General features: G+C 36.4%; 2 protein-coding genes across 3 annotated transcripts in view; both read left to right on the top strand.

Moving 5' to 3' along the window:
- The first annotated feature begins 51 nt into the window (after positions 1-51).
- spel1 (DNA mismatch repair protein spel1) lies at positions 52-19,160 on the top strand. The gene is made up of 18 exons (XM_072300751.1): positions 52-310; positions 1,731-1,780; positions 2,549-2,672; positions 3,499-3,647; positions 4,521-4,631; positions 5,510-5,665; positions 6,188-6,376; positions 7,300-7,487; positions 8,277-8,474; positions 9,007-9,230; positions 9,993-10,138; positions 11,343-11,514; positions 12,190-12,411; positions 13,278-13,510; positions 14,665-14,756; positions 16,226-16,448; positions 17,300-17,386; positions 18,189-19,160. Exons 1-18 carry the CDS (start codon positions 280-282, stop codon positions 18,339-18,341), a joined length of 2,748 nt encoding a protein of 915 aa, XP_072156852.1. The 5' UTR covers positions 52-279; the 3' UTR covers positions 18,342-19,160.
- A 2,553-nt stretch (positions 19,161-21,713) lies between these two features.
- Positions 21,714-25,459, top strand: part of trx (histone lysine N-methyltransferase trithorax) — a 28,009-nt gene continuing 24,263 nt past the window's right edge. For both annotated transcript variants that reach the window (XM_019054497.2, XM_019054498.2), the window contains exons 1-3: positions 21,714-22,032; positions 23,387-24,161; positions 25,254-25,445. In XM_019054497.2, coding sequence (XP_018910042.2) covers positions 21,871-22,032; positions 23,387-24,161; positions 25,254-25,445 — 1,129 coding nt within the window. In that variant the 5' untranslated portion in view covers positions 21,714-21,870. The remainder of the gene's footprint in view (positions 22,033-23,386; positions 24,162-25,253; positions 25,446-25,459) is intronic.

The following is a 25,459-nucleotide window of genomic DNA, read 5'->3' on the forward strand; positions in this document are numbered from 1 at the left end:
CGATGCGGGGTCACTTGTCCTCCTCCCGCGAAAATTGCGTGATTGTGTTATTGTATGAAAAGTAAGAAGTAAGTACATGCGGTTGCGGATTGCGGAGTTCTCTTGAGCAACAATATCTTGTTCTGTGACAATATCAATCCGACCAACACATTTCATTGTCGTACAATCATCGTCCTGCCCATCCTACCAGAATTGGACCAGAAACTCTCCTGAGGACCTGGGGTCTGTTTTGTCACTCAAGTTCTGTCCACTCTGCTTTGTCCTAGAATACCTGCGATCATGGTCGAACCAGCGACCAAACTGAACTTAGGTAATGCTGCTTCATTCAATTCTGTATAATTTGTCACACGAAGTGTAGTCTTACGTATTTGCACACTTCATGCGTATTATTGTAGCACTGGGAAAATTGTTTCACCCCCTGGTCCTGTACGCCGCAAGCAGACCATTAAAAACCAGAGCACATTTCAGCAGGCTAATCATCGGGATCATGTATTAGACTATGATCGAATTAGACTGCGCCATGTGACGGACTAGCTATATTGATTGTATGACAAGCAACTGCTTTGTGAGCCTTAAGTCAATTTAGCGACTGGTTGTCTGCCTCCACCAGCGAGGAGGTACCTCTATTCAGGTAATCATTTGGCCTGAGAAGAGCTGTCATATGCGGTTGCTGGTCGCGTAATCATTCCAGCTTTGTCTTGTCTTGTCTGGCAAAGATATGTCTATTATCGATATTTGGTCAACAAGTGAGCTTGCTCTTTACTTGCACCAGTCCATGATCTTATTCAATGCTTCAAAAGGAACTTTATCATGAAATGCAGGCTCTAGTGACTTGCTCTTATCGCTTCCTACTTCATGGAGAGTCCTCTCAATTTTCGGCTGGTGTCATGTCACTGCCCTTGGTGTGACTAAGGTAACCCAGAATTAAAGTAGCTACTTGCATTCCTGTTGAGAAAATCGATCAATTAAGTAATCCATGAAGGACTATCCACAAAATATATTCTGAGATTGCTGCTCAAAGCACTGTTAGGGCTTGATAGTTCGTTCCTTGATGAGATCAAATGATCTGAAGAAAGTGAAAATATGTTGGCAAGCATTGGAGACATTTTTGAGGTAAATTTCTTAAAAACCTGCCAAATGTACTAGTTCTGAAACTTTCCAAATCTGAAGATCAGAGAACCTAAATGCTACCTAATAAAATCAATAGAACCTCAGAAATAAATAATTTAAAGGAAATCAAAATGACAAAAATTGCATCGTCCATTCTAATATCACGATTTTGAACAAACAAAATGAGCTGACAGTCCATTTTCGGCCACGTGAGGACCTTGATGTTTGTTAAGTGTGACTTCCAGATGTTCTGGAGACCATGCAGAGCTCAAAATGCCTTGAAAAGACTTGAAAATGAGAAAGTGTTCAAATTTTTATGAATTTTGAAGTCCTTAAATTTAGGATTTAAGTCATATTCAAAGTCAGTTCATTTCAGATCAAAGTGATCTAGCTGGCGTTTTTGTTGAAGACCTACTAGAAGATCGGAAGATTTTCCTATGGGATGGAGGCTTCTGCCATGTCGGATTGTGTGTTCTGTACTAGCTACATTCTCCCCTTCATCAAGGCAATAGATGACAAAAGTATGAGTTAAGAATATTTTCATTTTTAAAGACGTCATGTTGCCATTAGTTACCTTCCAGTACATGATTATTCATCCTTTGTCTCGACCTTTGTTTCAGATCCAAAGCAGCAACAGCGGTTCATTGCATTTTTTAAAAGTTTGCCACAGGTAATTTATTATCTTCTTAACATTGTCTCAGGCGTTGGCTTAGATTTGATCCAAATCAAAATTTTAAAACAGTAATAAACAGCATTTGAAGAAGTGGGGAGATAAGAGTACAGAAAACTTTCTAGCATATGCTTTTACCGGCAAAATACAGAGCTTCCCTTGCACCAGTGCAGAAGGCTAGTTTTCAGTTCTTTACTTTTTTAAACAGGAAACACATATATCCATACCTAGTTTTGCCTAAAATTTTAAAAACATCATTTAGAATTTTTGTCAGGTAATTTGGCAGTTGTTTATTTTTCCTTTTCAAAGGCTGTGCTGCCCCTATCCAATAGCCCAAGACTTTATACAGTCCAGTCTTGAGAAAATAGACATCCCTACTGTTTATTCTGAAGAATTGTTGAATGATGAATTTTAACTGGATCAGTAAAGAGGGGCCTTATTTTCTAGGAGAAATTTTTTGTTGAATTTTTGCAAAAACTTAAACCACATTTTGCTACCATCCAAAAATGTTGTCTTAAAACTTCAGGACTCATATTTCCTTCTATGTTTGAGCTTTCAGGATCAAATTTAAGCCGAAACTTTCACATTTTCCTCCTGAAAAGTTAAGGAAAGTTTTTGCCCGGATGATAGGGTCCTTTCCAAAGATCTAGTCATAAGTAGATTACTCTTTTGAAAAATGAATCTCCTGAACTTTCAGCGAGTCAGTGAAGAGAGCTGCACCTAAATTGAGGTATTATTTTAAAATGTATTAATCATTTCATTTTGCAGAAACCAGCTACTACCATCAGATTTTTTAATCGAACTGATTTTTACACTCTTCATGGATCAGATGCTGTTTTTGCTGCCAAGGAAGTCTACAAAACAACATCTTTTCTGAAGATGATCGGTTCAGGTATGACTATCAGTTGCCACTTTAAAAATTTTGTGGGGCAAAGAACAATTTAATCATGGTGTCTAGGATCTGGAGAAACCAAGAATTCCCAGTATTCACCAGGAAACAAAACATGTCCAGAAATGTCAAAGAATTTGCTAGGAAACAAATACATAAACCGGACATTTCTTCTTTCTCCCCTCTGGGATTAAATTATTCTTAATATTTGTGATTTGTGTCGAATATACTTCAAAGAACCAAACAAAAAATGAATTAGTTCATCTTTTTTCACAGACTTTGTAAATCCCTCCCCCCCTTCCTAGAAAATCTAATGAAAAACTAGTGGAAATTCTGAATTATCATTAGGGAATTTTTCCCGAAAAATCTGGGGATTGTCTGGGAATGGAGGAAAAAAAAATTTAGATACTGTGAACTTAATTAGCCTTAAAACATAGTAAAATAACCAATTAATCCGGGCAAAGGATGCTGCAGCATATGCAATATCAGATACCTAAAAAAAACCCAGAATGTTTCAAAATAATTGCAACTTCATTTTCAACTAGAAAAAAGAAAGCCAAATTGTGTCGTCGATTTGCTTTAATTACAAGACAAAGACTGATTACAAGTAAAAACTGTAAGTTGTAAGGGCGGGAACTAGCCAATGTCAAAAGAAAAAAACAGCTAGCTAAGCCATTAGAAGCACGCTAAACAGGGAAGGTTTCAAGTTTCGTTTGAACAAGAGCTGCTCTCCATCCAAGAAAAGAGGCGAAAATAGGTCTTCTAGTTTCTATATTTTTCATGATTCCTAGAGTGATTTTTACATGCATCTCCTGTTATTTACCACCAGAAAATGACAAACTGGAATCAATCATTTTGAATAAGAACAACTTCGAGTCTTTTTTGAGGGATCTGCTCTTAGTGAAATCCTACCGTGTTGAAGTCTACTGCAATAAACCTACAGCCAAAGGATCAGCCAGTTGGGTTCTAGAATTCAAGGTAAGCTTTAAAACAATTTCAGTCTGCTCCAAACTTTCATGTAACACAACCTCTATTCCAGAGGCATATTTTTTGTATGATGATCTTGAGTTACCAACTAATCATTGTAATTAACGGAAGTCTGAAAGTTACCTACGTTTATATTTTAACTTGTTGTGATTAATCAAACTGCATTTTTACCTTAGGGAACTACCATCATTTCTGATAAGAAAAGACAGAGAACTCTAAAATTCCTGGTCTTCTACATAAGCTGTATAATCTAATCTTATTTCGCTTTGTAATACCTTCGTAAATTCAATTCATGTAAAGACATACAGTTCTTGTAACAGTTATTGTATGCTTTAAAATTAGGAAAAAAGACTCTTGTCCAATTTTAGAAACAATATGTGTACCATCAATTTCCCTATTCAGGTACATGTTTTATGGATTATTTAGAAAGTTCCTCTTTGTTGTTCCTAACATGCGGGATTCGGGAGTTAGATGAATTTTAGAGATTACATTCCAACCTCATCTGAGATCAAATGGATGCAGTTAGGTTTTTTTAGCTTCACAAAAGATGAAAATCGAATGTTTCCATCCACGCAAAGAGGTATCCGAAAAACTTTTTTGCATCTCTCTGCTCCAAATTCTGATCAATGAAGTTGTTTCTAAAGAAAATACATTTTTGACCAATTGAAAGCTCTCTCAAGAGCTACGGACCATGAAAACTTACTCAAGGAGCTGTTAGAAGGATTTATTGCTCTCAATTACATGTCTCTTGTTTTTTTTGGGCTGTGTTGTTTGCCACATTCTGTAAAATAGTGAATAGAAAATTCCACATGCATTGACATATAGTTGACTCAAACTATCAGCTAAACTGTATTAATTTTTTAGGGTTCGCCAGGGAATTTGTCGCAGTTTGAAGACCTCTTATTTGACAGTGTGGATCAAGTTGAATGGAACTGCGTGGCAGCTATCAAAATTGGAACTAAAAATAAAGACAAGGTAAGCTGTTATATTGACTTTTTGTTTTGTTTTTTTGTTTGCATCATTGATTTTCTTGCTCAAGATAGTTGCTCTCATGAAGTCTCTGATTATTCTTAGAAAATTTCTGAAAATTGTATGTATATGTTTAAGACACCAAGATTCTCAAATGGGACAGTTCTCTCGCAGCCCATGTCTTACATCACTTAATCGACCAATCGACGTTTCATGCTGGAAAATTTGTCTCAATGGCAGCATTTTACAATTTCTGCTCCTTTTCTACTTTTTGGCAGGGAACAAACCGTACTCTTTCCTAAACATTTCTATCAAATATTTTTTACACAGAGAAAATAAACGAAAATTTCAAATATTTACACTGATGCTTTATTCATATTAAATCATGTAGTAAGAGGGAATATCTTCAATGCAAATCTTTAGTATACAATAAATCAATGATGCCAATATCTTCCTTATCACCTTTTCCTGTAACTTTGTATCCATGGATAAAGTTCACATACCCACGTATTTTACAACATCGACTATTTAATTATAATACTTCATGAATCCCCAAAATTTCACCATAGTGTAACTATTTACTTTTTTAACCCTTTCCGGTCCGCGGCAGTTTTCCACGGCCGTCGTTAAGTGAGGTTAAGGTAGCAGCGATGTTGTCAACAAAGACAGTGGTTTCCAAAGGCTCCACCAGAGGCCGCCACTTGCTGGAGCAGTCGAATATACCCGATATCGGGCCTGCACAGAAGTTCAATCTTTTGGGCGACTATATCCGACATCGGACCTAAACGCGTTATTTTTCACGGCGAATATATCCGACATTGGACCGGAAAGGGTTAAATCCTTATTTAATTTATTATAATTGCTTTGTTTTTTGTGCCCTGCAGGTCGTTGGTGTGGCAATGGTAGACGCTGTTGACCACAAGTTTAATGTCTGTGAATTTGTCGATGATGAGTATTTCACAAATCTGGGAGCTTTTATTACTCAGCATGGTCCAAAAGAATGCTTAGTGCCAGATGGATGTTGTGAGAATGCCAAAAAGGTAATACCCTTCGACCAGTAGAGATAGTTAGATACATTTGTCGTTTGAAATTGACGAATAGTTTGTTATACCCAGATGCTCTGATTTCAACTTGCATACGCAAAATTATCTTACTCTACCATTTTTGAATTAGGTATACTATTACTTGAAAAGAAGAATTCCCAAATGCATTTCTAGTTTTCATTTGGTATAGTCTTCACTTTCTGGGAGGATAATTTCAACATAGCCAGTTTTCAGCTAAAAAAAAATATTTTAATTTATGTTGTTGTTCACATAACCCCTTTACCCTTATTCTCCCTGTAAAATTTGGTATGAGCAACAGAGAAAAACGCCTTGTTTACCCACTTGGATTAGCAGATTGCACTTAAAGTAATCGCTGATGAGTTGTAAGTATCTCTTAATCTTTTGAGAAGATTTTCAATACTAACTCTAAGTCCAACGATTTTCCTTATACACTAGTGATTCCTCTTCTCAAATTATTCTGTTTTATTCTAAATTATCTTTTTTTTACTCTGTTATTAGGTAGTTTCACGAGGAGGAATTTTAGTCAGCAGCCGGAAAAATGCCGAATTCTCTGATGATGGCCTGGTACAAGAGTTAAATAAACTTCTCCTGTTTCAAGACGGTCAGTTAGAAAAAGCTGCTGCCTTACCAGAGATGAACCTCAAAATAGCCGCTGGTGCTTTACACGCAATCATCAAGTATTTAGAGGTATTTTTAATTTGCTCGTTTGTCTGTATTTTTGTCTAAATTTCTTTATTAGGCATTCTTCCACAGTCATGGTTTATCAACAAGGCTCTGGTTGTGTTTTAAGAAGTATCTTTGCTTGAAATTTCTCATTTATCCCAGCCCACTCATATCTGTAAATACTGGGAAATTGTCAAACTTTACTCGCATGTAAATCCTCAAAGTAAATGGAATCTAGTCATTTTTTATTTTTTTATGACCCACTAGGAGGAGATCGGTTTTCTTTTCTTAACATTTATGGTTTCTGATGAAATTACCTTTCTCCCGATCACTTTTATCCGGTTTTCAGACGATAGCTATTTCGATGTTAATCATCATCATCAGGTCACTTCGACTTCGATTCAGAGATATGCGAACGCACCAACAACGAACGGGCAACTCGATGACGCAACGGCCGGAACACCGGTGATAAGAACGCGTTCGCGACGGGTGCACCCACGAGTTTTTTAAAAGTGTTTTATAGTAAATTTTAACAATATAAGATGTGACTCTTAGTGTTTACTGAATCGAAGTTGAAGTGACCTGATGATGATGATTAACATCGAAATAGCTACCGTCTAAAAACCAGATAAAAGTGATCGGGAGAAAGGTAATTTCATCAACATAATGCAGCCCGATAAAAATAAGTTCAACTTTAAATTTATGGTTTTGTAAATACCATTGGTTTTGACATCCTTTGCAACTTCATCGAATGTCTTTGATCTATTTATTTACTTTTTCTTCTTCATCTTCTTCCTTTACAAGAAGTATTTAAACTAATTCTTGAATCTACAAGCCTTTGAAAAGGTTTACGGTTCAAAATGTTTTAAAATTGTTGTCATGAAATCATGTTAAGCTTTGCTGTATGTCTTATACCTAATGAATGAATACCTCAATGTTTGTTCTAGCTGTTGTCCAACCAAGAAAATTATTCTCAGTACTCGATATCAACCTTCGAACTTTCCAAATTTGTACATTTAGACGCATCAGCAGTTCAAGCTCTCAATATTACTCCTCAATCTCAATCTACGATTTTTAACAAACATCATTCCATTATAGGGCTATTAGACAAATGCAGAACTTCTCATGGGCACAGGTAAACTTTTACAGTGTTACAACTCTTGGAATACAAAAGCTTGCTAATTTTTCTCTGTTCTCTGTTTTTTTTTTTATTTTATTTTTTTTAATTCTTTAGACAGTAAGTATGATCGCCAGTGTTCACGCCCTTTGCATAATTTATTTTAGTCTCTCATCATTTATGTAAAAATGATCAAATTTCCAGAAAATAGGTTGTAACTTCTTGAAAATTTCTGTAAATTCCTTGCACAACTTCATGTTTTCGGGGTTGTCACTGTCGGGAAATACCGTGAAATGTCAGGGACTCTAAAAAAAGTCAAGGATGACTGGTAAATGTCAGGAAAAATGACAAAAGTGTCAGGGAAAAATTGTCAAGTTGCCTTTATTTGCTTCCGAGAATGAGTTAAACGTTTTGAATAACAAATTTTGTGGGTAAACTTCTTGAAATGTTGTCTTTTCAACCATTTGGTTTATCTTCAATTGTCAGGGAATTAACCGAAATGTGTCTGGCAAATCAGGGAAATTCGTGTTCTAAACTCTGTAGCAACTCTGCGGTTTCTGTGATTTGTACATTGCAAAATGAGCATTTTCTCTACATCTGGGGTTATTCCCTACTAATTTAGATAACTGATAAATCGTCCCACAGTAAAATAATATTATCGCATCTGTGTGTGCCTCTTTTTACAAAATGCAGAAATGGTACCAGCTCTTTTTTCCTCTGTAATTTTGAAAAATTTAAAAATATTATGTTTTCTCCCCTGTACATCCTGCACTGTGTCCAGTCTCAAATGCATTTACTATTTTATAGGCTCCTGGCCCAGTGGATTAAACAACCATTGTGTGACATCAATGCGATTCAAGAAAGACATGATATTGTTGAAGCTCTTGCAATGGATATTACCTTAAGAGCAAGTTTACACGATGATCATTTACGTCGTATTCCTGACCTGCAAGCACTCTCAAAGAAAGTACATCGCAAAAAAGCTAATTTGCAAGATTGTTACCGGTAAATGACACTTTCAATTGACTTTATTATGTGTCTTACTCAAAAACATTGAATCTTGTAGAATCTAGTAGCGGCTCCAGTGAATTTTTGTCGAATTGTAAGGCTTTTTTTCTTGGTTAATAATTAATTTGCAAAAATAAAATATTGCTATTCCGTTGTAAAATTTTATGTTCTAGAACTTTTTCTCTTAAGAATTTTGTCTGAAAATATACTCTAAACGAGATATTCGTGAAAAACTGAACGCGCAAAGAAATTCTCCATTGCTTCTCTGCAGTCTTTTTGAGTGCTTGGGACACATGCTCTCTTTCCTTCCCCTCTCGCCCATCATGGGGCTCTGAGAAACTTGTCATGCTCCGCTTGTACTAAACCGAGACGGACGTATGGTCTACCTGATTCAATGTCTTTGATCTTTTACTAGTGTTTGTTAATCTTCAATCTTCAACATTTTTAACATCATATCCTTATGTTTTGAAACCCCGCGTACCTATGTATTTTATATTTTTCACATTACTTTTGCTGGGTTTTTTTACAGAATTTATCAGGCTGTCTCAAAATTGCCAGATCTGTTAAATAGTCTGGAGACAAGTTATCAAGATAATCCTCAGCCGACGCTTTCATCTTGTTTTATCACTCCTCTCAAGGAACAGATCACAGAGCTGGACAAATATCAAGAAATGGTTCAATCTACGATTGACTTGGATTCAGTCGATAAAGGAGAATATTTAATAAAGTCTGAATTTGATCAAGATTTACAAGGTAACTTTTCTTTTTCACTGCATTTAAATGAAATAATTAGTTTCTTTTTGATTTATACCTGAAGAAAGAAGGTTTACGTGTCACTGTCATTTGCAGATTAATGCTGAAAATGTTTTATCTTTAGATCTCTGTGTGCATATGTTCGTTGTGAAAAGTCAGAGAATCTTCAATATATTGGTCAGGGAATATCGAAAATTCAAAGAATTTTGGCTCGTCAAGTCTGCAGGCATCTTGTTGAACAGTTAAATTCGAGGGTCTTTTTATGATAGGTAACAAAAGTTTTTACGATGCAAGTCTGATAAGACTCACCCCGGTTAATTTCTGATAAGGACTTAAAGCAGCCTTTCACCTCCATAAATGCTCCATATTGCCCTATTGCCAATTCAACATTCAAGCCTGTTGATGTCATGAATACACTCATATTTTTTTCGCAAAACGTTGATCATCAAAGTTTTATAAAGTTTTAAAATTATTCAAGTCTAGTTTTCTTTACAATTGACTAAAAGCCTTTTCTCTAATAATACAGTAAAACCTTGTTACACTAAGTTTCAGTAGACTAGCAAAAAATGTTGTTTAATCGAGATCGTTTTTTCGTCAAACCATGCTTAAATATGCAACTGACATCATTTTAAGTCAACTTTCGTGACTTTTGTGGTATTCTAATGTCACAAAGTACCAAAGAATGTTGTTGGAACTACATCTGTGTGTGTGCAAAGAAAGTAAATCATGAATCTCATCATTTTGTTTTATATTCGTTTCCAGACTACAGAGAAAAGATGGAGAAACTTGAAGAACAAATGAAAAAACACTTAACATCTGTTGCATCTGATTTGGATTATCAAGCGCACAAACAAATCAAATTAGAATCAAATTCCATGCATGGGTTTTTCTTCAGAGTTACACTCAAAGTAAGTATTTTATTAATTTGATCAAGGTTACAGGTTCAGAGGCAGGGACCGAATTGCGGGGTAGAGTGTAAGTTTTAAGGCTCAAATAATGTGAAGTACTTGATTTTAATTTATCCAAATCGTAAACTAAAATTTATCTAATCTCTTCATTTAATGTTTGCTTAAACAAAAGTTTATTGGAATGATTTATTTAAAATTTATCGAAATAAACAGATTTTAAAGAAATTTGATCGCAAGCAAAATCATCATGGGAAGTAAAAAGTGTCGCAGAAAAAAAAGCCTTTTAGTCAATGAAGAAGCAAACCAATCTTTGTATTGCAGCAAACTGATGGCATAGACTATCTCCTGCCATTGAAATTACCCTGGAGTGCATATTTAGTCAATTATTAGGTACATATCATGATAGAGCTTCAGAAAAAATTTTGTAAGAGAAGAAAATCACTTTTAAAAGAGCCAAAACATAGGTATTCATTACAAGAATTAAACTCGAGTTAAATCATCCAGCTCTAAAAATATATTGCTCCTCTGAAACTATCAGTCTTAATTTATGCTATTCTGCTACTTGATGGAGACGGCAACCTTAAAAACAAGTTTGGCTAAATCGATGAAGAAAAGAGTGCAATGAACGATACCGAAATCCGTTTGCGAATATCTTCATTCGTTGAGCTGCTATTGCGAAAAAACAGCTGAGCGCATCATGTCATGAGCTCTGTCTGGCATTTCGCAGTTTACACTCTGCATCTTGTCTGTGGTGTCAAGTGGCCGATGCGTGATCGCGACAAGTTATTAGTTCGCCCCGATCTCGCTCATTCCTAGCCGGCTCTTTTTTGTTTGCTCAGATGTGACTATTACCACTTCTTGTGTTTTTTTAACTTAATGAATAATTTACCATCTCAGTGTGAACCGCAGTCGCACCGGGAGCGCATGACGTCACCAGTCAGACTTTCAATCTTTCATATCTCTGCTGATTTTGCGAATTTTCCATTCGGGACAGAACCATCTTGCTTCTTATACCTTCCCGCTTCAATTTTTAATGCTATCTCATTTTCGATTTTAAGGTTGCCCTCCCCATTAAGAAAACTTAGTAAATTACTTTTATCTTAATTTTTTACGGTGGCAAGTACCGGAAATTGTTTTGTGTCATGCTCCCGCATCATCAAATCCCTCCGTTAATAACATTGCTCAATTTTGTGTTCTTTTTCAGGATGCCAAGGCAATCACTCGGAACAAGTCTTATGAAGTGTTGGATACAAATAAAGGAGGTGCACGATTTAGGACAAAAAAATTGGATTCTTTAAATGAAGAATATTTACAAATAAGAGAAAACTACACAAAACATCAAGAATCGATAGTAAATGAAGTGGTGTCCATTGCAGGTTGGTCTATTTGTACGGTTAATCAATCTTTTCCACTCCTTGGATTAAAATCAGTTACAATGGTCATAGTGATTGCTTTTAGCTCTAGCGTAGAACTGGTTGAGAAGTATTCAATCTGAGTTTGGTGAAAGAGAGTCATTGGTTATCATGGCTCAAATGTCTGTATGTATTCCTGTTTTTTCTGCCATGCTAAAGAAGAACGCTGTATGAGCCTTCATACGCTGTCAAATTTCCTTGGATATAATACAGATTTCCAGGTAAATCTGTGATTGTTTTACCCCCAAATTTTTTTAGAAAATAAAGTTGCAATTAGATTTAAATTATCTGAAACTTATAGAGAAAATATTCATATCTCTTCTTATAAATAAATATTCTATTGGAGGAAATTTGGCAACTCTGGAACGTTCATACAGTATTCTCTCTCAGCTTGGCAGTTTTCCTGAAGCAAATAAGCAAAATATTCCATTAGGAACCTTAATGAAATGCATTCCCCACCCCCTTTTTTTTTCAGAGCGAAGATTGAAGTGTGTGTTCTTTTTGTTAATCTAATAAGAGCAAGTCCCAGAATGCTCCTCATATTTTTTACTTATATTATAGTGCTTCAATCATTCTTCCTCCTCATCAGTATCCCGTGTAGTGAACTGCAACCAACTTTTGTCTTTATTTCTGTTTCAGCGGGATACACCAACACATTACAATTTCTAAGTTTTACTTTGGCTCAACTAGACGTTCTCTGCAGTTTTGCTATGGTCGCCGAATCAGCACCTAAACCTTTCGTTCGTCCAAAAATGCATCCAAAAGGAACTGGAATTTTATCTCTTAAACAATGCAGACATCCATGTTTAGAATTAGAGGATGGGATTTCCTATGTTCCCAATGATGTTCATTTTGAACAAGGTAATTAAATTCAATAAAACAAACTGTAAAGGAAGATATAGGTAGTAAGGAAAACGGAACATTTTGGAAATTCACTTTTTCTCTATTGAAATTGTAATTCAGTGTTTAGAAAGAATTCTACATTCGCACAAATCTTTAAACTAGTACTTCTGTATACTCTGAGACTCTTATTCTCCAAGAAATATGTGTCAGTCAGAGTGCTCCAACTTACATTTTATATCATACGCATCATCCCAAATATAGTCTTGAAGTGTCCAGTGCTGGTGTCATTAATGCTACCTCAGCAGTCCAGATCTTTCTCCTTTAGATGTTGCAAACATAGAGAATCGATTACTAAGGTGTTTGTCCTGAACACCCCGTTTATCAGTCCTTTTCCATAGGTTTAAATGGCAAATCAATGGATATATCGCAAAGCACGCCAAGCCGCTGTCATGAACCGAGGCAATCAGTTTCTCCGCAACCTGTTTCATGTGCCAGTGTGGGAACCACCATGTTCCACAAGTTGTGTTATTAATGAAATATCAGTCAGGATCAGGGCATTGTTGTCAAGTTGCGAGTAGAATATACAATCGATCTAACGGCTCGATTGAATTTTATTTGTTATTTGTGCTGAACCGTGCATCTAAAGCACAGGAAACGTCTCAAACAAAATAGGATTCTTGTAACTAATTTAACTTGTCTTGATTTTACTGCCTTTTCATCCGAATTTGCGCAAGTACACTATCAGCTAAGTGCTGTTAACATTGCAGTATACGGAAGTTTTAGCAGTGTGAATAAAATTTCTTCATAATTTAAACTTTAGTAAGCCATGTTTGGAAATTCCTAAATTTACTTTCATCAGTAACTATTTTCACCGCTTGTTTCAGGAAAGTCAACCTTCATCATCATCACGGGTCCTAACATGGGTGGTAAGAGTACATACATCAGGAGCATTGGAGTTACTGCTCTCTTGGCCCACATAGGTTGTTTTGTACCGTGTGATTCCGCTGAAATCAGTATTCTGGACGCAATCTTAGCCAGGATGGGAGCTCATGACTCCCAGCTGAAAGGCATGTCAACGTTCATGGTCGAAATGGTTGAGACTTCCTCTATCTTACGGGTCAGTAAATTTTTATCTTGAGCTAAATCATGATTATTTAAATTATATTATTATTATTATTAGAATTTTGAAGTTTTACTGTATTTCAGTAAAACTTCAATATAATGAATTCTTCGAATTAACGACTCTTTTTCGCGGTCCCGAAAAAATCCCCATCTTTTTAATGTAAAACAAATTCTATTTAATGAATTTTAGTATAACGAATATTCGCTTTTACGAAGGAAATCTTCGGTCCGAGTACAAACTTTACCTTGCAAATCGAACTTGATTTAACGAATACACGGGAATTTCCGCGCGCCCGGCAACACTTTTGGGGAGAAAGCATGCTTGTCTTCACCCGCGTATTGTACGTCGTTGTCGGTGCAAAGGTCATTTTCCGATATGGCGGGATTGGGGATTTCCGAGGCGCACATGTTTCCTCGAGTAAACGGGGTGATTAAGGAGCTATACGAACAGTGTCATCAGTACGATTTCAACCCCTGCTGGGTGCTCATCACTAACACTGCGCAGTTTTACTGATCAAATGCTAACCGGGTGTTTCCCGCCGATTTTCCGTAAAATCTCGGCATAGTTTTTAGAGGAGGGGGGGTGTACACGAAACTGAAAAAAATCGAACATTTCAAAATAATTTGTGGCCTAATATCGGGTTTTCCGCGGTTTTCGATTTAACAAATTTTCAATTTAACGAATTTTTCGCCACTCCCCAGAAATTCGCTATATCAAAGTTTTTCTGTAATTCCTTCTTATTTTTTCATCTCAGGGGGTGAGTTTTTCCTTGAAAGTATCCCCTCTTTCATCTTGATAATAATCGAGGCGTTGGGTGCAGAAAAGGCATTTCTTGGTTGCAGTGTTTCAGAATTTCCAGTACTAATTTTTATTTTAGAGAAGAAACCACGAGTTAAATTTTCTGAAATTTTAAGTTTTCAGCACTTTAAATCACAAAGAATATCCAGTAAAAGTCACAGAAAATCACATACATTTGCTTCCATTATAATGGATGAAATTTTAGCAGAGCTTTTGAATTTTTGATACACTGCAACTGACAAATATCCTCTCTGCACCCGGCGCTTCAGTTTTTATCACATTAATGAAATGTCAAATTTCCCTTAAACATTGTAAAATTTATTCAATTCTATGTTTCATGTTTTGAATAGAAAGCCACTGCCGATTCTCTTGTGATAATTGATGAACTAGGCCGCGGGACTTCAACCTATGAGGGCTGCGGAATAGCATGGGCCATTGTCGAGTAAGTTTTTTTTTCATCGGTCATTTTGTTTCTTCGTGGCTTTTTTGAGAAAGAATCCTGTACAGAGCATGGGGTCAGCGGCTCTCTATGAAAGTAGATGAAACTTTAATAGATTGATATAAAGTTCATAATTAAGGGAAAGCCAAAAAATTAGCTCTCTTTTGCAAGTAGAAGCGGAGATATTCGCAATTGAATCTGGACTATTTTCTATCATGGCGGACGAATTCCGAGTCCCCTCTCCTCTCGTTGTTTGGTGTTCTCGATCAGACCTCATGTCACTCACGTGAAGATAGGTGCTTATGCGCTCGGCCGGTGCGAATGCTGTACTCCCTCCCTCTCCCCGCATCTGTCAATTCTGTTTCAGCAACTACATTTCAGATTAAACCGGCCGGCGGCGCCGGCACGGGAGAGGTGCGAGAAGCAGGGAACTCCATATCGCACTGCCCGCATGGAGCGCCCTAATGAAAGGAGTGAGTGTAAACAATGCGACATCGTAGTTACCTGGTGGGGAGAGGGGTTTGCTGGCCGAAGTGCTCAAGCAAGGTAAGGCGACACGGAGAATTTACCTCCGCCGCACAGGAAATAGTCCGGGTTCAATCGCAAATATCTTGGCTTCTACTCGCAAAAGTGAGCTAATTTTTTAGCTTTCCCTTAATTATGAACTTTATATGAATCTATTAAAGTTTCATCAACTTTCATAGAGAGCCGCTGACCCCATGCTCTGTGCGGGGCTCTTTTGGTGTTGGGCAAATTTGCATCACAGAAATAATGGTGTGCTGTTGGTGAGTTTCAAGGTAATTTTCCTCCTTCTTGCACAATGCTCTGTTGAGCATGTTAATTAAAGAATTTGCCCTCAGAAGCACATATTTTTAAATTAGTGTTCATTTCATAAAACAGTCATACAGAAATTATGTATCATAGGAAACACATCCTCCAGTAGAGGGCGGTGAATCGATTTATCTATGATTTAAACGTATGGAAATGGTTGGATTATAATTGTGTTCGCACTTTGTAGCAATCACCTTGATAGTTGATTGTACCTTAGCTTCAAATGGGAATATATTGATAGTCGATGAATTATGCTTTGCTCCAGAGGTCCTCAAGTTTTTATGATTTTTTTCTTTTTTTTTAAATATTCCTATACAAAGTAAAAGCTAAAATACACACTGTCAATTCTTCAAAATTTCAAATGTGTTTTGTTCAAATTAATTCAAAATATCATTCAAAAGGCAACCTTGACTGAATGGACCCGTTAAATTGCGGAATCCGTTAAACGGTGATCTGATCAAGGTCTTACTGTAATCTATTTATGTCGGACACTTGTATTTAAAAACAAGAGCTTTCCATATTTTGTTTACAGCTGTCATTTCCAGTGGCAGATCTTTCAGGAGAATACCTTTGCTCATTTTCATTTAATATTATACGCTCGTATGTCTTGTATTAATCCAGTTCTATTCACATTTTCTCAGGCATCTAGCAAAAGAAATCAAATGTCCCTCACTATTTGCAACTCATTTCCACGAACTGACCCGTTTGGCAGATGAAATAGAGACAATTCACAATTTCCATGTCACAGCTCTCACTTTGGAAGACAAACTGTTATTATTGTATCAAGTCAAACCAGGCGTCTGTAATCGAAGTTTTGGGATTCACATAGCGAAAATGGCCAAATTTCCAGATCGTGTTGTAGAGGTAAATGTTTTAAAATTAATCATCCAACTCATATAAAATACTCCATTCATGCGTACTACCTGTTTGTTCTTCGGTAGCTCCAGAAACCATATTTGTTCACATGAAATGAAATTTATAAATAACTGATCGCTAAACCAGAGTTAACCTCTATAATGTTCTAGGTGAAATGTGCTTTAAATATTACCAAACAAAAATGTAGAATAAGAAGGAACTAAATTTGGCGTTTCTCTCAGCATTTTATTTTACCCATAAACTCTCTGTCCATGATTATCGACGTTTATTTTCCTAATCATATGTATTGATTTGTGATTGATGGTTTTGAATTATACATTATGGCACTGCAGTCTAAGAATTGGTGAGTATGCCGCAATAAAGTAACATTTAATGGTGAGCATTTAAAGCGTTAAGTGCTTTTAGTACCTTATTCCATCAACTGTTGCCGTAAGAAAACTTAGGTGAATTAAGTTCATGGAGAAAATCATTCTATCCAACTTCCAACCTTGTTCTCACGCAATTAGAATCAGCCAGGTATTTCATTTAATTTTGTTCATATTGTTTTGTTATTATTATTATTCTGAAACTCTTCTCCTTTTTTTGTACTCGCCGAACCTTTGCATAGCATGCTGATAACGTTCTTCACTTATTTATGTTTCATCTCTTCTCTCTTTTCTCCTTCTATATGTATGTTCATGGTACAGCATCAGCTAGCAATCAGTTTAGTCAGCATTATTGTGCGCCCAATCAAATAAATAAAATCCCCTTTTCTAAATCGCAATTTTTGAAAATGTTAATCTCTACTAATTTCTAATTTATGTAGAATTGGATACATTATATATCGCTTTCTTTTACAGGAATCTGAGCAAGAATTACAGGAGTTGGAGGATTTTCAAGCTGCAGCTGCTTCTTTGCCTGAAAATGACCGAAAAAGACACATACAGGTGAATAATTTAATTTATTATAGACTCCATAACCGGCTTTAAAAACACATCTACCTACATTGTTCTTGATAGTAGAAAATTTATGTTCCATCACGTCACAGTCAAAGCTTGTTATGTCGGAGTGCATTTGAATCCTGAGTTCATTTCGACTTGGCAGGGTTTCTGAGTGTCTTCCTGTTATTCCATTTCAATTTCAAATTCCTACCCAAATGGCATCAGAATAATTACTCTATGTTGTAACGGTGCATCCGTTCCTCATGACCACTGCCAACACCAAAGAATGAAAAACGCTACGCATTAAAAAAAGGTCATACGAAGGATGTACGATCTTGACAACCTATCAAATCAAGGTCATAAATCAGCCTTGACCATTTCAAATTTAGATATCATAAACTCGAAGGTTTGCATAACAATGCATTTCTGCTGCACAGCCTGTTTTTTCCCTTTCAAATCAATCTTATTTTCCCTGAAGAAAACGAAAAAAAAAAGAGAGAAAAACTGTGCCAGCTAGGAACCGTACAGGATCGTTTCAGGAGCTTTTTACTTCAAATATGTACGTAAAGAGGCTAAGAGCCTGCTATTTTGCTGTACCCCAAGCATTTTTAGTGGGATTTTATCAACTATTTGTTCTCATTGTTTTATGCATCATCTCATCACCTTCACAGCTAGTAAAGGACTGAAGGTTTAAACAGGTAAAACATTAAGGGTAGAAGTTTCAAAGGCTTGAAAATTATTGCCGAGATTATTTTAAAGTCTATTCTGTATACTTTGAGCTATTCTAATGTATTTTATATTATTTCAGGAAGGAGAACAACTAATAGAAGATTTTTACAGTAAGGTGATGAGGCTGAAAACGTCTGAATCATCAGAAGAGGATATTGAGAAAAAGTTTGAAGAACTGAAACAGGATTTGTTGTCTAAGAAAAACCCCTACATTGAAGCATTAATCAAATAAAACTTTTCTCTGTTATTTGCATCCAAGTACAAATTGTTTACATGTCTAATTTTTATCTTTTAAATAATTATTCAATATTAATGGTTTTGGAGGATCAATTTTAAAATATTAATAATTTGATATGTGTACCTCCATTTGATTCATATTTGCAGTCACATTTCTCATCTTGATGATCTCAGGCCTCAGAAAACTACTAAATTTTTTCATTTTGTTAGGAATAACCTTGTTCCCCTTATCTATTTGTTTCTGTAGCATTTCCAACCAGTATTATTTTTCAAAACTTTACCATTTCTCTCCTTCTGAATTGTGATAGCATGAGTTTCATCTCTTGCAATTTTTTTTTTTCAAAATATCTCTTGCTAGTAACCTAGCCACCAATGCAGGATGTTAGATTAGTCGTATTTTAAGACCTTGTAAGTTCTGTTTGAACATTCCATTAGTCAGGGAATGGTATCCTCATTCTAATTCTTGGATGTTAGATTAGTCGTATTTTAAGACCTTGTAAGTTCTGTTTGAACATTCCATTAGTCAGGGAATGGTATCCTCATTCTAAATTCTTTTACTGAGTATAAGTACAAACCAAGGAATAAGACATGCATCTATTTATCTTGCCTACCGCTTGTTCATAGTTATTTCAGTGAAATTTTTTTAATTTGTTACCAGTTATGTCTTTACAATGGATAAAAATCCTATCTGCGTCTTATCTGTTACCTCTGTTACGTCTATAACCTATTTAGCAACCAGATAAACCATGTCTCTTATTTAATGATGACGCAGGCGTTTTCAAATGTCAATAAAGTGTTTTAATACTCCTCTGTACTCACTGAATTTTCCTATTTTAAATCTTACGATAAAGTCAAGAAGGTGTCCAAGCAACACAAGTTCAGGTACTTTCCTTTGCTCAATCACCACTTCCTCAAAGCTGTGGAAAAGAACAGCCGAGTGAAAGAGGCAACAATTTCCTGTCAAAAAACCTCAGAGGCTTCCCAATCACATGTTCAGCCACATAAAATCCTTACCATGGTTACTCTCAATAATTTCACCATTTTCAACGAATCCTTTCCTATAGTGTAATTCCATGCTGCCTAAATCCTTAGAGTTCAGCCAAATGAACAGAAGTCTCTACCTTTTTCTGTTGTTGATTTTGGAGCATTACATAAATTGATAGAGAGAGTTGTGAATTTTTTGTATCTTTCGAAATTATCCACTTCTGGGTTCGTTGGTTCCTGCATTTTATTTTTAGCTATTTTTTATTCTCTATTTGTTTCCTTCTTTTTCATCTACCGAACAACTCTCTTCTTTTAATGCAAATGTATAATGGTTACAACTGATCATATCGTTTGTATTCTTATGTGGTCTCATAATGTGGTTTAATAAACAGTAATTCAAGATAAAGTAATCAGTCCGTATTCGCTCGGGGATGCACATGAGAAATATTTTTTATCTGTGAAGGAGATAAATTTAGGTTATATTTGTGAATCTAAAGATTAAATTGATTATTTTAATCTTTTAAAAATTTGCTGAAGTGTCTCTTAAGAGTTTTGAGGTAAGATGATTTATAAAATATTCATGAAGTAATATGTAGTATAGTATCAGTAAGTATAGTAAAGCAGGTAAATATTTATAAAGGATGTTGAAAATCCTTGTATCTTTTAACACACAGTTACGATCATCTTTGCTCAATCTAATCAGGCCTAACACTGACTCAAAAATTGGCTGAGTTCAATATCAGACTGGGTCAGACATTTTTCTAGAACTTCGTTCATTTTGTAGGGTTTTGTCTGACAGTGGACTGCAAAGGATAGGACACTTTTTCACAGACCCCCCTATGCTGACAGTATTCTTCAATTTTACCTAGTGTGCTATGGTTATTTTCTTGACTCCCTTCTGTATTTTGACTTTACTATAGTGCCGAGATATTCCAGGATGCAAATACACAAGTAACAAAAAAAAAAAAAAAAAAAAAAACTTAAGAAATGTGGCCCAAACTTCATGTAACAAGGTATTTTGAGCTGGGTCCACACAATTTTGCGGGGGAATAAAGCCATATTGTTTATAAATTTAAATTAGACTAAAAGAAAAAAGTTGTTTCTGACATTAATTAAAATTTTTGGATTTGTTTTCCCTGCAAATTAGTATGGACCGAGCACCTTTTTACTACCTTGTTATACACAAGTGACCAAGTATCTACCTAAGAACCATCAGTAAATATGTATAATGTTATACTTCGGATTGTTCAACTCCCCTCCCCCTCTTAACACTTGAGACGTAGGTCCCTATGCTTCAACATGTAAAAACAAAATTACACAGTGCTCTCTAACCCCCCTCCCCTCAGAGTGTTACGCATTTTATGAATGGTCCTTCATGTAGCTCAGACGCAACCATTCGCACCTCTTACTAAAATTTTATTCTATTACTACCCACCTAATGAGGTGAGTAATTTCACCATTAATTTTTTACTTAGCATAGTTAGCCATTTTTCGCATTCAGATTAGTAAAGAAAGTTAGAAAGGAGCATATTGAGGAAAACTCAAAGTGTCTAAGTACACTTTCTTGTCATAAAGCTCTTTTTTGTACCAGGTAATGCAATTCTGCAGCAGACCATGCAACAAAATTCTGTAAAACTTGTCATTTATTTGAAATAATTTTGTTACCGATAAAGGAGACTAAGAGCTTGTTACATCAAACTTCACAGAATCAGTAATTCCCTCACTTCAATTTACTCGTGCTACATGTATCTAATAGGTATTTGTCGACGGTGAAAGTTCGCAATCACGTATCTTGTTTGCAGCGTTTCAAAATCTTTGCTCCCGTTTGATTTTGTTATAGGAGAGCAAATCAACATCTTTCATTGAAATTTTCGCAGAATTTTCTTCATTCAGAGAAGAAAAATCACAACAGTTTTTATGAATTGCTGTTGAGAAGTTTTCAATTTGAAAAAGGAAGTAAGACAGGAAATCTGCAACGTCGCAAACCGAGATACGTGGTTACGGACTTTCAGCTGGCGCACTAATGTCCATTTCATTACGATACGTCTTTTTGACCGTTTCCGCGCTCGCGCGAAATAATTTTCCCTCCTTTTCGGTTTGCCCGCGCTTCTGAGACATGAGTCGCCAACCTTCGAGGGCCAGCGTAGCTGAATGTGGGTTTTTGATTAGTGATTTTTGCAACTCTTTGCCTGCACTTTGAAGTTGGCCATGGTTTCCTTTTAAAACCTTTGCAGTTAATTTGACGATTTTTTTGCGAAATATCACAGAAATCATCAGATCATTATTATTTTCCATTAACCTATTTTACCGCGCAAACTGAAGTTTTCAGTTGGTAAACTTGAGAAAGAGCTCTCCAGCGAGCCCACATTAGTCATCTTTTGTTTGGAAATACGGAAACGAGTCTGGGAATTTTGTGTTGTCTGCGCGAGGTGTGAGGAAGGGGAGTAGAGTGAAGTAGTCAACAACTGCGGACAATGATATAAGAAAGTATTCATTCTTAGTTTTATTTTCCGTGTGTCTAAAAACCAGGCATTAGTAAAATGGTGCGATCTCATTTCCCTGGCAAACCAAGATCTGGACATCGCAAGCTGATAAGCGCGTCATCATGTGCTGGTGGATCAAATGAAGCATCCCTTGTGGCCGAAAATATTTACCATGGTCTGTCAGCTTTCAACGCTACCTTCGGTCATGAAAATGAACAAGTAAGGACCTTACACATTCTTTAGGTTTACGCAGCCTCCGTCACCTATGTCGACACATTAATGTCTCAAATCAACAGTTTATTAACACTATCATTCTCCTCGACATCTGCTGTGGATTTCATTCATAACCTCCAAGTTTTGTTTCTCATGAATCTTATCAGTTGGGACTGTTGCTTTTTCAGGCAGAGAATGTCTGTCGTCCTATATTTTCGTCTCCTAAGTGGTGCAAAGTTTCATCGATCCATATCTGCAAATCAATTGGACGATGGATTGAGAGGAGAGTAATTTACCTTTGTTGTGAATCGCTTCCCTTCCAAGACACAGTCAACTGAGGCGTCAGTTTCTCTGTCAAATGTAAAGCCCTAGCAGCTCAGATGGAAATAAATGAATTGTATTTTGTCATATTGCTTGAGATTGAAAATAACACTCAGGCACTCCCCGTATGTTTGCGGCATCGAATTTATCATCCCGAGAATTGCCTGTGCAAGGCGGTGGAATGTTCACAAGTGCTGACTTGTTTACCTAATGCTTCAAGATTAAGGCAGAGAATTCTTTCTCATTCATGTGCAATTTATATCATTATCCTAAGTATGAAGTCGATAGACCCAGGTCAGTTTGTTGGGAAAGTTGAGAATGATGATCGTCGGAAAACGGCAGTGAGTGCTGTCTGCGTTGCCTGAAGATACCCCTGATTCCCTGTCCCGCTTTGCTGTTTCCGCGATCCGATTAGACTGGTCTTATGCAGATCAGGGAGATAAGGAAACTATGCAAATTGAGGAAACTGTCGGAAAATAGTGAAATAGCTATTCGGGGGAATCCACTGCCAGATCATAAAATTCTCAAGAACATTTCCCTATCGGACAGACGGGGGTCAATCGACCTTGCCTATGTATTGACTAACTGTAAGCTGGGTTATTGTATCCTTCCACTCCCCTATCACTAAGAGCATGACTTGATAGCATTGCTTTCTCCTTCATCCTTGCCGTATCACCTCACAGTGAGGAGAAGGGCTTGGAGGACAAGGTGCATAAGCGGAGTTTTCGAAATAATTGACATATCATCGATCTCAAGTAAAAGTAGTCCTCATGCATAATTAGTGCAAAATTTTCTCCCAAATTCTAATTTTCTAGCGCTGAAAAGTCGGTGTGAACTTTCTTTCCGCCATAAGGATCCATGTAACTTCGAAACTTAAAATGCGTATTTCTCGGAGTAGCAAAAACTGCACTCATGCACCTTGCCCTCAAAGCCTCTCAATTATTTTGTAGTACCACGTTCTGACTCAACCTCAATTGTATTGTTCTTCTTTGCAGCTTTAAAGTTTTTGTATTTTCATCAATCCTTTTTGTTCTTGCAGTTACCAACGTTCCATGGATTCAGTCCACACCAAGTATCAGATGCCAAAAAAGCCGCAGAAGCAAGCTACAAACATGTAGAGAAAGAGTGCGAAGCTCGAGGTGTGATATTCAACCCTTTTTTACCAAGCGACAAGTTTTTGAAACGTTACCAAACTGCAACAGGATGTGGGGCAGAAATTAATTGTAATATGTGTCCTCTAGAGGATAAGGAAAATACTGAGAAATTGAATTGTGATACTGATTGTAGTGATATAATGTCTAATGGTCCTATGACAAGTAACCGTTTGTCCAACAGTAGATCGAACAAAAAAATTCTAAGGGAAAATTTGGAAAGTCCCGATATCTCCATGGACAGCTTTTCCAGTGATTCAGATATGTGTTCGTCCAAGGGGAAATTAAATAATGCAAATTCAAGAAAGTTTGTCTTGCCATGCCGTAGTATTCACTCATCCCGTGTCATCAAACCGAACAAGAGATTTATGGATTCAGCAATTGATGATTCCGAAACAGCATCTGTTTCCTCTGAAACCGGTGAAAACCAACCTTTGCAGTCAAGTAATTTTGTACCATTGAAGAAACCCAAACTAATTTTTGATGAAAACAAAGGTAGAGATGTTTGTTGGAAAATAGATGCATCAGATGCCACAAATAGCTCATTAACATCCACTCCAAGCACCTCAAGGTCACCTCTGAGCAAAGGAATACTTCGAGAGGCCATTTTGAATATTGAGCTGTCACCAATTAAAACGGAGGGATTAAAGTCTTCGAATAGAGGTATGTCCAATTTGTCATTTCAAGCCTCATTATATGTTTTCTCTTCCATTACTCTTTTAGAATTTCAAGATTTTGGGACTTTCAAACTCTTGTTCCAACTTTAATGGAATGGGACTTTTTGATGAAACTTTAAAAGGTCATCATCAAGTTCATCATCAGGCAGAAGCCTAAAATTAAGTGATTTGGTAGGGGAAGAGCTCAAATATTCACCATTGAACTAGCGTATCAAAGAGAAAGAAGGGATGCTGAATCATAAAAAGATAGCAAGGTAGAGAAGCATCAAGATTAAAATACTGCACAATACAAAGTCTTTCAGTTTGAGTTAGGGAAGTAAACGAGCTCTTCGCTGTGCTGATCATCAAATGTGAAACAGAATCAACAGATGCAGGAGGAAAAAAAGGGTATGCACAGTATGTATATCAGCGGAGCTCATAAGCACCTTAAGGGCGAGGTCTCATTGGAAACGCAAATCAGGTAGCACATTCAATTGGGAAGATCTCCACTCATACTTGACAGAATCACTTTCCTTTTTTGCTTCGGTCTAATGATAAACTTTATGGTAACCTACTAAAGGGTCATCGATAGTAAGTCTTTTACTGGTGTGCAGTGCACTTTCAAAACTTTAACCAATTGTCATTTTAGAAGTAAACAGAGTCTGCCATTTTCCAAGACACAAGATGGGAGTTGCTCTTGGAAATTTTATGATTACTTTCTCGTGAAACTCAAAAGTCAAGAAAAGAAAGCCATAACTGGTCAAAAGCTTCTCTTGCCTGTTCAGGTACCAAAAACAAAATTAATGAAAACAATTTTGGATCAACAAAATTCATTTCGCTATTTCATAATTTTCATTTTTCCATTTTTTTTTTTTTTTTTTTAATTAACATCAGCTTTGTAATTGCTGTTCAGCACCATATTTTGAAAGTGTAATGTTAAAGATCCTACCCAAAAAGCTTGCGGATTCGGATTCACATTGTTATTTCATTGGATTGATCCATTTAATATTATATTGAACTGAAGTTACAAGTCTATGATCGGTTTGAAGGTACATATATCAAAAAATTGTTTGATATCCTGTGCCTGTTGTTTTTTCAGCAAAAGCAAACACTATTGTTTGTGGAGTTTGTGGAGCTGTGCGGTTTTACAAATTCAAGAAACAAACTCGCAAATTTGGTGTCATCAGTTGTGAATCTTGCCGCAAATTCATCAGCAAAATGGTCAACTTGCTCCCTACTAAAAACGCTGCCTCTTACAACGGTGGTGTTCTGGAGTGTCACAATCAAAAAGGTCAGACGCTAGCT

Source organism: Bemisia tabaci, chromosome 5 (assembly GCF_918797505.1).
Source record: "Bemisia tabaci chromosome 5, PGI_BMITA_v3".
Lineage (NCBI taxonomy): Eukaryota > Metazoa > Arthropoda > Insecta > Hemiptera > Aleyrodidae > Bemisia > Bemisia tabaci.